Below are 13,071 nucleotides of genomic sequence, written 5' to 3' on the forward strand. Positions count from 1 at the left end.
GTTATTTCTCCATATCTTCTCTACTGATTTCTTAGGACAAAAATCAGTTATCATTATTATTTTATTTGTCTGCCTTCCATTGCTAGTAAGAATAATTTTTTTCATACACTTATTGGCCACTTTTATTTCTTCTTTGAGGACCTGCCTGTTCATATCTATTGCTCATTTATTCTCACAAGTATTTGACTTTAGATTATGCTATTATTTTTAGACAACATACAACTTTTTATTGGTTTTTCACTTGCATTTTAATTTTGCATATGATGATTTTCATGTATGATAGTTTTTGTTACAGCATTTTATTTAACCTACTAATCTTTGGGTTCCAAAAAGTTCACTTATATTTTCTCCTAGTACTTACTGTCCTTTTTAGAAGTATTTGAATTTTTAAAGTATTCTTTTTAATGGCTGAGTAATACTCCATTGTGTGTATGTACCACAGCTTTCTTATCCATTCATCTGCTGATGGACATCTAGGTTGCTTCCACATCCTGGCTATTATAAACAGTGCTGCAATGAACATTGGGGTACATGTGTCTCTTTCAATTCTGGTTTCCTTGGTGTGTATGCCCAGCAGTGGGATTGGTGGGTCATAAGGCAGTTCTATTTCCAGGTTTTTAAGGAATCTCCACACTGTTCTCCATAGTGGCTGTACTAGTTTGCATTCCCACCAACAGTGTAAGAGGGTTCCCTTTTCTCCACACCCTCTCCAGCATTTATTGTTTCTAGACTTTTGGATCGCAGCCATTCTGACTGGTGTGAAATGGTACTTCATTGTGGTTTTGATTTGCATTTCTCTGATAATGAGTGATGTTGAGTTCTAATGAGGTGGATGAAACTGGAGCCTATTATACAGAGTGAAGCAAGCCAGAAAGAAAAACACCAATACAGTATACTAATGCATATATATGAAATTTAGAAAGATGGTAACAATAACCCTGTGTGCGAGACAGCAAAAGAGACACAGATGTATAGAACAGTCTTTTGGACTCTGTGGGAGAGGGCGAGGGTGGGATGATTTGGGAGAATGGCATTGAAACATGTATAATATCATATATGAAATGAATAGCCAGTCCAGGTTCGATGCATGATACCTGTGGCAGATTCATGTTGATATATGGCATGACCAATACAATATTATAAAGTAATTAACCTCCAATTAAAATAAATAAATTTGTATTTAAAATAAATAAATAAATAAACTGCAAAAAATAAATAAACAAATGAAAGTATTTGAATTTCTAATACATCCAGCATTTATTTGGACACAAATATGAAGCATAAGTTTAATTCTTATTTCTTCTCAAATTGTTAGATAGATATTTCAAATATATCTACTAATTTTTAAAGAAAAAATTTGCTTTAATTTTTAAATTATAAAATAAAACATAGTTTTTATAAAATATTTAGACAGTAAAAGAAAAGTAATAGGCAAAGTAAGATTGTATTTCAATAAAATGGATAATGGGTACTTTAGTTCATTGTATTATTCTGTCTGTATGTTTGAAGTTTCTTTATACTAAAAGGTTTAAAGAATAAATGTAAATTCCATACTTGCATGAAATTCAAACTAAAGATATAAAAAATAAAACTAGAGATGGCTAGCATTTTAGTACCTATATTTCCAGATTTTTTAAAGTGTATATACATACTTACATATCCACTTTTATTAAAATGGGATCCTACTATACATGAAGTTTTATAATCTAGTTTTTTAAACTAAATATTATATCTATACATCTATCCAGGCGAGTGAACATACATGTCTTTGATAGTGAGTATACTGGTATGTCCACCAGACCACAAATGACCCCCTTAACTATTCCCTCATCCACTGAAATAAGCTTACATATTCCAACTCGTACTTTTTTTTACCTTTCAGCACAGCATGAGGGACCTTAGTTTCCATGCCTGCCGCAGCAGAAGTGCAGAGAGTCCTGACCACTGGACCGCCAGGGAACCCCCTAACTGGTACTTTTTGACCCTGTGCTACAGGCCACAGTTGACTGAATCAAATTCAAACTAGGCAATCAGATTCTCTTTACTGGGAATTTAGAAACAGGACTGGTCTCTTAAAAGGAAAAGGAAAGCAGGAGCTACAGAGTAACCATGTGCTATCCATAATGTTGAGAAGCAGAGAAAGTCTAGAGAAAGTCTCTACTAAGTAAATAAAGCAAATCCATGGAGATGTTGCCTGGACCCAGAAAGCTTTTCTGTTCCTAGTTCCAAGTCCCCCTGAAACCCAACACTCTTGCCCTATTTACTAGGAGATACTCCTGTACACTTCCAATATATCCCCCTTAATTGTTTAAGTTAACCATGATGGAGTGCCAGTGTGAAATTTGAGCCTTCAGTGCCAAGTTTAAACACAGTTTCTTAGTACAGCCAACAGACTGCACAATCTTCATGTGCAAGCATTTTTACCTTTGTGATTTTTTCCTCATCATTTGAAACAAGCTGTTTCCTCCTCGAACTTGCATCTTTATTCCTTAAAGACAGTGGGAATTTTAAATGGCTGCCTGACCTATATTTTATTCTTCAATCATTTATAGAGAAAGTATCTACTAGTGCAGGCAGTTCTGTGTGATGAGTATACAATGGTGAACAGGCTAATCAGGGTGCTTTTAGTCACAAACTATACAACCTACTGAGAAATTTAGTTAATTATCAAGCAAGCAAATCAGCTGGATCATCTGCCTGTGTTAGGTGGCACAAGCGCAATGCACAGACTGACATGATAGTGATTTTGTATAGTCATGTGTGAGGCCTCTCTGGGGAAATGAAATTAGACAGCCATCTGTGTGGGAGAGCTGGAGGAAGAAGCACTCTAGGCAGGGGAAACACATAAATTCAAGATCCCAAAGCAGGAAAAAGTTTGGCATGTTCGAGAAGCAGAAAGGAGTTGAATGTGGGTTAAGCTAGTGAGTCTGAGGGAGACCGAGCAGTACCGAGACAATTTGTGATACAATTCTATACTTCAATCATAAATTAAGGGTGTGAAGGAGTACCGAACCTCCACGCAGACATAACTGTGATTTTGCATGAAGCATAACCACAAAGGTTGGGATCATTTGTATTATTCTGTGCTTAATTAGTAACATCATGAGTGTACTTTATTGTAATGTTATATTTTTTTTAATATTAGACTTCTATTAGATTTCAGGAGAATATTGCATTGGAAAGGCACTTAGTTCTGAATAGCTTATTTTATGCATATCAAATTATTACCAAGAAGTGTAATTTAGGTCCCTAGCCCACCCTCATTAGGACTTTAACTGTAACCAATGCTTGCTGCAATCAGGCATACCAAATTCCTACTAGCAAAACATATTTCAAAAAAACTGGGAATTAATTTATTATTGTTTTTCTCCAAAACATCAACTCTTTTGTCTCTAGTATTCAGTAATTACTGCTTAACAATCACTTCTAAACCTAAATGTGAGTTTGTTACCCTTGGGAGCAAGGAAAACGAGGGCCCAGTACACAGAATAATACAGAGAACGCCTCAAGAAATACTAAATGAATAGACAGAATACTAACAATTTGTGAAAGGAGAATCACTTACTTAAATGATTCTTCAAAATTAGATCTTGAGGTATTAAGGCAGATATTAAAACTTGAAATATAAATAAACATGCTGAAGAAATGAACAAAGAAACTACACTTTAATTCACGGATTTATAAATTTTCAACATTAACCTAAATATCAAAGAATCATCTAGAGAAAATATACTTCCTCTTCTATTGACCAAATAACTATCAGCTTTTAAGGGATATTCATATTAAGCATGGAGCAATCTGCTTTGCCGCAGCTCCACTGTAGTCGGAACGCCACCTTTGATCCACATTCTGCTCGGCATGCAGCAGACTCATGTTCCCGACCATGACATAGTGGTCAATAATGATGGTCTGTGTATCACTGACACATGTTTTCCAGATTTCTCAACCAAACAAATATTTGCCACTGTTTGATCTTAACATGAAAGCCAAAATTCAGACTTATCTCAGTTCCTAGTTATGGGCTATTAATGATTAAAAGAGGCGATGTGATAGATCCTATCTTTAGATAACTATTTTGAAATAGAAGCTTCCAAAGACACATTAACTCTTTCAGGTAAAAAAAGAATGGATCACATACCTAATCAACCTCTGAATTAATTTAACAGAGTAAAATAACTCAGAAGCCACTAATTAAACTGTCTCTGATTGTTACAACTAAAGGATCCAATGGCAAAATGAAGATGTTACACTGTTATTGAAACATCAGTTCAGTTCAGTTCAGTTGCTCAGTCGTGCCCAACTCTTGGTGACCCCAAGGACTGCAGCATGCCAGGCCTCCCTGTCCATCATCAACTCCCAGAGTTGGTGGGAGTTTACTCAAACTCATTTCCATTGAGTCGGTGACGCCATCCAACCATCTCATCCTTTGTTGTCCCCTTCTCTTCCTGCCTTCAATCTTTCCCAGCATTTGGGTCTTTTCAAATGAGTCAGTTCTTCACATTAGGTGGCCAAAGTACTGGAGTTTCAGCTTCAGCAGCAGTCCTTCCAATGAATATTCAGGACTGATTTCCCTTAGGATGGACCAGTTGGATCTCCTTGCAGTCCAAGGGATTCTCAAGAGTCTTCTCCAGCACCACAGATCAAAAGCGCCAATTCTTTGGCTCTCAGCTTTCTTTATAGACCAACTCTCACATCCATACATGACCACTGGAAGAACCATAGCTTTGGCTAAATGGACCTTTGTTGGCAAAGCAATGTCTCTGCTTTTTAATATGCTGTCTAGGTTGGTCATAATTTTTCTTCCAAGGAGCAAGCATTTTTTAATTTCATGGCTGCAGTCACCATGTGCAGTGATTTTGGAGCTCCAGAAACTAAAGTCTGTCACTGTTTTCACTGTTTCCCCATCTATTTGCCATGAAGTAATGGTACTAGTGATGCTAAAGCTGAAACTCTAGTACTTTGGCCACCTCATGCGAAGAGTTGACTCATTGGAAAAGACTCTGATGCTGGGAGGGATTGGAGGCAGGAGGAGAAGGGGACGACAGAGGATGAGATGGCTGGATGGCATCACTGACTCGATGGACACGAGTCTGAGTGAACTCCGGGAGTTGGTGATGGACAGGGAGGCCTGGTGTGCTGCGATTCATGGGGTCACAAAGAGTCGGACACGACTGAGCAACTGAACTGAACTGAACTGAACTGAACTGAACGGTACTGGATGCCACGATCTTAGTTTTCTGAATGTTGAGCTTTAAGCCAACTTTTTCACTCTCCTCTTTCACTTTCATCAAGAGGCTCTTTAGTTCTTCTTCCCTTTCTGCCATAAGGGTGGTGTCATCTGCATATCTGGGGTTACTGATATTTCTCCCAGCAATCTTGAGTCCAGCTTGTGTTTCATCCAGCCCAACGTTTCTCATGATGTATTCTGCATATAAGTTAAATAACCAGGGTGACAATATACAGCCTTGACGTACTCCTTTCCCTATTTGGAACCAGTCTGTTGTTTCAATTCCATTTAATTTAATACCTTATAAATGATTAACTGGTGCTCTAAAGAAAAATATAACCATGGGTCATACTTTAAACATGAACGTTCTATGGATGTTTAATAGCCCACACTTTTAAAACAACTGGAATAAAAACCTGGAACATAGTAATTTATTAAACAGTAACACTGTGACTTGAAAGAGTTAATGCAACTCCTCTAACATCTGCCCTATAACCAGAGAGGAGTTTATTTATCAGACTACCTTGGCTGAATAAAAATTGTAGAAGCATCTCCAGAATTAAAGTTTTAAACAACATTATCCAAGGAAGGTAAGATCTTCAATCTTCACTAAAAAGGTAAAGTAGTATACCTGGGAATAAATGAAACCTTTTAATTTGCTGCCATTAATTATAGAGGGTTATAGATCGTTGAATTGTTTACAGGAGGTAAAAAATTGTAACAAGAAATCTGCAAAAGAATACTCAATCATGCTCAATTATATTTCAAACGTTGTCTGATCTCCAGAGTCCCTTCATCTTAGGCTCATAAGCATTAATCATTTACTCACCTATAAATAGATTAAATGCTTTTTGGTGTATTTACCTTTTTTCCTTTGAAGTTGAGGGTACCAGGCTGCTCCAGGACCCCATAATACAAGCACATAATGTTGACCTTGGGTCTGTTCCACTGTTAACATAACTTTCCTCTGCTTCTGTCCTCTATAACTGTATAACGCCTCTGGAAAAGGAAAAGAAATATTTAGTTGGCGTTACTCTACTGCATGTGATATCATACTTTACTGTCTGATGACAAATATCCACTGATAACCAAACGGTACACTAAGACAGTCCTGTACTTAAGTTTCTTTTAATCAAAATACAGTTGATCTAAAGTATCACATTAGTTTCAGGTACACAGCACAGTGATATATGTACTCTTCTTCAGGTTTTCTTCCCTTATATGTTATTATAAAATACTGGGTACAGTTCCCTGTGTAATACAGTAGGTCCTTGTTATATCTTAATTTTTTTATAACCTAAAATTGATGAAGTACCCAAAATATTTACCTGTTAGTACAGTGATATCAACAACTCTTAGAACTGCATGGACTAGAATGTCTGGCTGAAGCTGCTCCAACTCTATAAATTCTATACTGCTCATTTTCTGAGGATGCCTCTGAGGAAGATCTCTGAGATAGGAATGTTTTGAAGATACATATGCCAGTAAGTCTTGAAGTACAACATTACTAATCACACTGGAATCTAGGAAAGGAAAAAAAAAAGACCATATATACAAAAGAGGGAAACGTTATATTTTCTTGATAACATGGCATTTTCTTAGAACTGTATTTTATGTTGCAAAGTGTGATTAAATGTCAAACATGATTTCATTTCTATAAAGCATGTAGCTTATCCTTGAACCAGTTTAGATGCCAAAATAAGCTTGATGTTTTTAACCAATGGAAATGGAATTATTTATCATCTGCAAAAAAAAAAAAAAATTGCCCTGTTCCCTTCTCTATTTCATTAACAGTATCATTTTTCTACCAATTAACCAAGACTAATATTTTAGGTTTTTTTTTAATTGGGGTATAGTTGCTTGACAATGTTGTGTTAGTTTCTGCTATACAACAAAATGAATCAGCTATATATATATATATATATGCATCAATTATTTTTTTGACTCCTCCGTTACCCTGTTGTATCCAACCAGTGCCCTAATCCCTGAAATCTGATTTGATCACATCTTTCTCGACTATCCCAACCACTGCTATTCTTCCTCAAGACTGTTAGCATTTCTCATCTGAGATACTCCTAACACTCTTCTAACTGGCCCTCCCAGAACATGTTTTATTCTCTCTCACTTCTAAGCCTCTGCCCTCACCATATTCACTGGCTACAATGCTGCCATTCTTCTCTCTGGCCACCCATCGGAATCCTACAGAGAAAAACAACCATTTTAGACTCCCAGTGCTAGGGATACAAACACATGATCCCAAGGCTGAAGAAATTATCAGCCTAGAGGCTGACAACCAGCACAGGGCTTAGGATATAAGCAACACGTGCGCACATTCCTAAGAGCGCACCCAAAGACCTGCCCAGGGAGCTGGGAGAGGCTTGCTTTATTGAGGAAACATTTGAGCAATGCTTTGGGAAAATGCCTAAGAAAAGGTTTCTAGGTAGTAACTGGGAAGAAGAATATGTTTCCAGGTAAAGAGAAAGGGTTAGTAATCCTTTATGTATCTCAGATGCTTTTGGTATTCTGATAAAGCATATGGACCCATTATCAGAATAATATTTTTATAACAACTTTATTGGAATATAATTCACATACATAAGTTCACCCTTTTTCTCTCTTTTCTGGCCACACTGTACGGCTTGTGGGATCTTAGTTCACCATCCAGGGAATGAACCTCAGCAGTAAAAGTGCAGATTCCTAACCACTGGACCGCCAGGGAATTCCCAAGTTCACCCTTTTAAAGTATACATTTCAGTGTTTTTGCTTTTTGTACTTCACGAAGTTGTGTGGCTATAACCATTATCTAATTTTACAACATTTTTATCACAGAGTAATATTTTAAAATTCATTAAATGAAATAGGATAGTAAAACCAATTATATGGAAACACAGTAATCAAAATATTTTTAAAACTGAGGATAACTTGCGTGCCTCATCACAACATGAAATAATAAGGAATAGCAGAGAATGCAGCAACTACTATGCCTTCAAAGAGTGCCAAAGCATCATGTGGGTGAATAGTGTTCAAGTTGCCTCCAACAACTATAATGTGACATGAAAATATATGTGCTTCCCATTGGTGATCAAGTCACAAGTATTGAAAATATTACTGTGGATCATCACCTTATTCATAATGGAAGGAAATGTTAATTTTCAGTAGGCAATCAGTGAAAATAAAGATATAATATTATGGTTAACAGAGCTGGAGTGTGGTGAGGGGGAATTGACGAAGGCAGTCAAAAGGTGTGAAGCTCCAGTTATAAGATAAATAAGTACTAGGGGTGCCATGCACAACTTGATAAACGTATTAACACTGCTCTATGTTATATATGAATATTATGCACAACTTGATAAATGTATTAACACTGCTCTATGTTATATATGAAAACTATTAAGAGCGTGAATCCTAAGAGTTCTCATCACAGGAAAAATACTTTTCTCTCTTTAATTTTATTATCTTTTATCATCTCATTCATATGAAATGATATCACTTAACTTACTGTCATAATCATTTCATGATGCATATAACTCAAATCGTTATGTATTATGCTGTGTACCTTAAATTTACACAGTGCTGTATGTCAATTATATCTCATAAAACTGGCAGGAAAAAAAAGGGATGTAATATCTTCCCATCCAAGTTTATGAATGCTTTAATGTAGAGGAATCAATTTCACAGACAAAAGCAGGAAGAACGCTTTAGGAGGCTAATGACCATCCAGCGGACGATGAGAGCTGGAGAGCAGGCAAGACTGCGTGAAGGAGAAATGCCTGACAGACTTGCGAGCCAGCTCAGAGGCAGAGCCTAAAACAACAGGTGCGGAGGGTAAAGGGAAGACTGCAGAGGACAAGACTTCTAGTATAGCTGAGTGGACGGGTAAAAACAGACGTTCTAAAGGTTCCAGAACCTGACATGAAATCTATTCTAATTAAGGTTACTTAATTCATAAATGAATTTTATAAAACAATGGTGATATCATAGCAAAGATAATAACATAAAAGAAAAGAACAGATATCATGCCAGATGAATGAGAAAGAGAGGAAGACTACAGACAAGACCAAGCACATCATAGCAAAACCCAACGCCAAACATCTCCTTCTACAGCTCCTGTTCATTCACCAGGCGTTCTGATCCCCCTTTCACAATATTTCCAGCACATTTGGACTCAGAAGAGCTGGGGTCAATTCTGGCTTTGTCAATAATGACTCTTCTGAACTTGTACATAACTTTTCTGGGCTTTATTCTTTATCTGCAATAAGAGATTTGGAGGGAGGGGACGCTCCCTAACATCAAATTATTTACTAATTCTTGCTTCATAAAAATTTGTACAGAAACATTTGATTACTTAGATTCAAAATAAAATAGTCTACTTCATGGAAACACTGTTAAACCTTTTATTTATATATTGAATTTAGTAATATTTAAGATAAATTTATATCCTGTCACATTATCAGGACTAAATTTGTAAAATTTATAGCGCCTTACTAGAATAAGAAAAGAACAAAAGTTCTATATGTATGCTGATCAGAAGTAAGCTCTCATGAGTTGTAACAATTTGCAAAAATAAAAACCAAAATTGACTTCTTCTTTCAGAAGAAAAACAACTGCAATATTTTCAAAGTATCAACTGTTAACTATTTTCAAAATAGTTAACTAGTCATACAAAGAAGCCTTAGAACATACTTTATGTAGCTACTATCTTGTGTAACCTGTGAAAAACAAGGCAATATAAATTCCCATGTAAGTAGAAAAACAAATTTGAAATAACCTCTAAAAGCTATTTAACTAGCTCAATATTTTTCACATTATTCTACAAAAACCTGAAGCTACCCAGAGTTTCCATGGCATATTCTCCGTCCAGAATTGGATCCTTAGATCTTCATGAAATTACTGAACTAGAGCAATCTTACTTGAATCCAGTTCAGTCTTAAAATGAGATCTACAACATCTTTCTCTCAAATCCCTTGAAAAATACTTACATTCCATGTTATTTTCATTATTTAAAAACATTCTTTACCCTTCCATTGTATTAACACCTATAAAACATCTGTAATAACAACTCTAAAAGCCATTTGACTCCTTGGAAATGTGCTTTCCAAGATGTAGCAACTTCAAATGTTCATAATAAAACATTAAACTTAAATCTTTTAAAGAAATCCCCAAATTAAAAAAATAAAATAAAATCCCAGGCTGCTTTTGACCACTTACTCTTTTCCCTATCAAAATAATCTATCAAATTTCATGAAAATCTTACTGGGATTTTGATTGGATTTTTACTGAATTACAGATCAACTTGGGGAGAACTGAAATCTTCACAATGTTAAATCTTTCAATCAGTGAACAAAATATATTTAGTCTTTTAATTTTTCGTTGTTTCATTTAACCACAAAATTGTTAAATTCACATGATAATATTGTAAATGGTGCCTTGTCTTTATTTGTTACTAGTTGTTAGTCACTCCATTCTAGAAATGCAATTGACTTTTGTATATTAACCTTTTACGTGGCCACCTTGCTAAACTTTCTCATTATTTCTAATAATCTGCTTGTAGTTTTAAGAGGGGAAGGATTCTTTGTAATCTATAAATAATAATCCTAATAATCCATCATGTTATCCACAAACAAGAAACTAATACTGCCTAAATATTAATGTTATTAACTAAACTATAAATCTTACTCAAATTTTACCGATTTTCCCACTAATCTTCTGTGTGGCGTCCTATCCAGGATTCTACGTTACATTTAGTTCTTATTTGTCCTTATCCTCCTTTAGTCTGCAGTTGTTATCAGTCTTGTCATTCATGACCTTGACACTTCTGAAGAGTATCGATCAGTTACTTTGTAGAATGTCTCTCCATTTGGGTTTCTCCAATGTTTACTCACGACTGAAATGAGGTTATGCATTCTTGGCAGGAATATCACAAAAATCATGCTGTGTCCCTGTCAGCGCAACAAAGCAAGGAATTCGTAATATCCTTAATACAGAGAACACTTACCTTGATTCACCCAGTTAAGGTGATGTCAGCCAAGTTTCTTCATTGTAAAGTTATTTTTCCCCTTGTATGTTGATAACTACCTTGGGGAGATACTTTGCATTCATATGCAATGCTCTATCTCCCCCAAACTCCCACCTACTAATTTCAGCATCTATTAATGGATCCTTGTTCGCAATTTTTATTCCTGAAGTAGTTCCCTAATGGTAATTCTCTGTTTTCTTCTTTCTTCTCACATTTATTCATTGGAATTCCTATTTATCCCATGGAATTGTGAAAAAGAGCTCTCTCATTTATTTACTTGCTTACTTGTTTTATAAGTTAGTTAAATATTTATATCAGTATGAATCCATACATATCTTATTCTGAGGGCTATAATCCAACATTATCTTTTCTTTTTTTCTTAAATTGTTTCAGTTCTTGCCAATAGGCTGTCCTTAAAGTTGGCTTTTGTGTTCTTTCAAAACAACCCTTTTCTGACACCATGAAAGTTCCAGCCTCTTCTCGGATTTTCTTTGCCCCAGGCCTGTAATCAACCACTTCTAGCAGTGCTGATTTCTTTTACAGAGTAAGAGACGGGCACGAGGTGGGGTAATTACTACTGAGGTGCCACTGCTGCTGTATCCTCTCAGCAGGCAGAACCAGGAGATTCATGTACTGACCATAATAGCCCATCCATACACTTATATCTATATTTCTGTATTCCTGTATCTATTTGCTTATATATATATATCAGCTTATATATATATATAAGTGCATGGTCTTGTGTGTATATATATATATATACACACAAGACCATGCACTTATACTAATATCTCTGACTCTAACCCAAAAGGTTCCCTTTAATCTTCCCCCTTTTTTATATATAATTTCTTTCTGTAACAACGGAAAACCCAATTCTCATTATCTATTACATATTTATTTACTTGTTCAATTCTAGTACATATACAAGGCTGTTGCTAACCCATTCCTCCTTGAGAAGCACTTTTACTACTAGACTACAGCACTTATGTACAGCTTTTTTTCCCCTTGGCCTTACAGAATCCAGTCAATACACCGTTTCCCACAGTTTCTTGGGTTTGTTCTTTTGTCCCCACTACCCTTCTGCATGGTTACTTTATTCATGTTTAATACTGTGAGGTTCATTGGCAGGTGTTTCCATTCCATTTTGGATTCCCACTCCACATTCTAATTGGTTGTAATTGTTTATTTTGGGGGGTATATGAAACATTACTACGGTTCTACAAGACAGAGACACACAAAAAGATATACTCAAAGAAGCGTCACTCCTTCATCAATGTTACCCTATTTCCATTCCCTCTTTCTTTCTGCCTCTCTCCCAACCCTTCCCTGTAGGTAACCAATCTTGTTATTTCTGGTTTATCCTTCCTGCATTTAAAAAAAAAAAAAATCCATTTATGTATTTGTTTGTTTTCGGTTGCACTGGGCCTTTGCTGCTGTACACAGGCTTTCTCTGGTTGCAGCGCAAGAGCTTCTCATCGCGGCAACTTCTCCTGGGGGGCATGGGCTCTAGCACACTCGGGCTTCAGCAGTCTCAGCTCACCGGCTCACGGGCTCCCAGGCTCTCAGGCGAAGGCTGAAGAGCACAGCACACAAGTTCAGCCGCTCTGGGGCGTGTGGGATCTTCTCAGACTAGGGATCAAACTGGTGCCGCTTGTATTGTAAGGTGGATTCTTAACCACTGGGCCACCAAGGGGAAGCCCCTTCCTGTACTTCTGTCGCACGAATGTGGAGTTACACGTAAATTTTCTTATTCCTCCCTTCTTTCTTAGATGAAGAACAACAGACTACATATGCTTTTGGGGGCTTCTGGTTTTCACACAACAATATG

At 36.3% G+C, this 13,071-nt stretch overlaps 1 protein-coding gene across 3 annotated transcripts in view; it reads right to left on the bottom strand.

Annotated features, from left to right (window-relative positions):
• FAM35A (family with sequence similarity 35 member A) overlaps window positions 1-13,071 on the bottom strand; it is a 103,636-nt gene that overhangs the window by 15,919 nt on the left and 74,646 nt on the right. For all 3 annotated transcript variants that reach the window (XM_018042573.1, XM_018042572.1, XM_018042570.1), the window contains 2 exons: window positions 6,556-6,750; window positions 6,092-6,226 (listed from right to left, as the gene is read on the bottom strand). In XM_018042573.1, the coding sequence (XP_017898062.1) occupies window positions 6,092-6,226; window positions 6,556-6,750 (330 nt within the window). The remainder of the gene's footprint in view (window positions 1-6,091; window positions 6,227-6,555; window positions 6,751-13,071) is intronic.

Source organism: Capra hircus, chromosome 28 (genome assembly GCF_001704415.2).
Source record: "Capra hircus breed San Clemente chromosome 28, ASM170441v1, whole genome shotgun sequence".
Lineage (NCBI taxonomy): Eukaryota > Metazoa > Chordata > Mammalia > Artiodactyla > Bovidae > Capra > Capra hircus.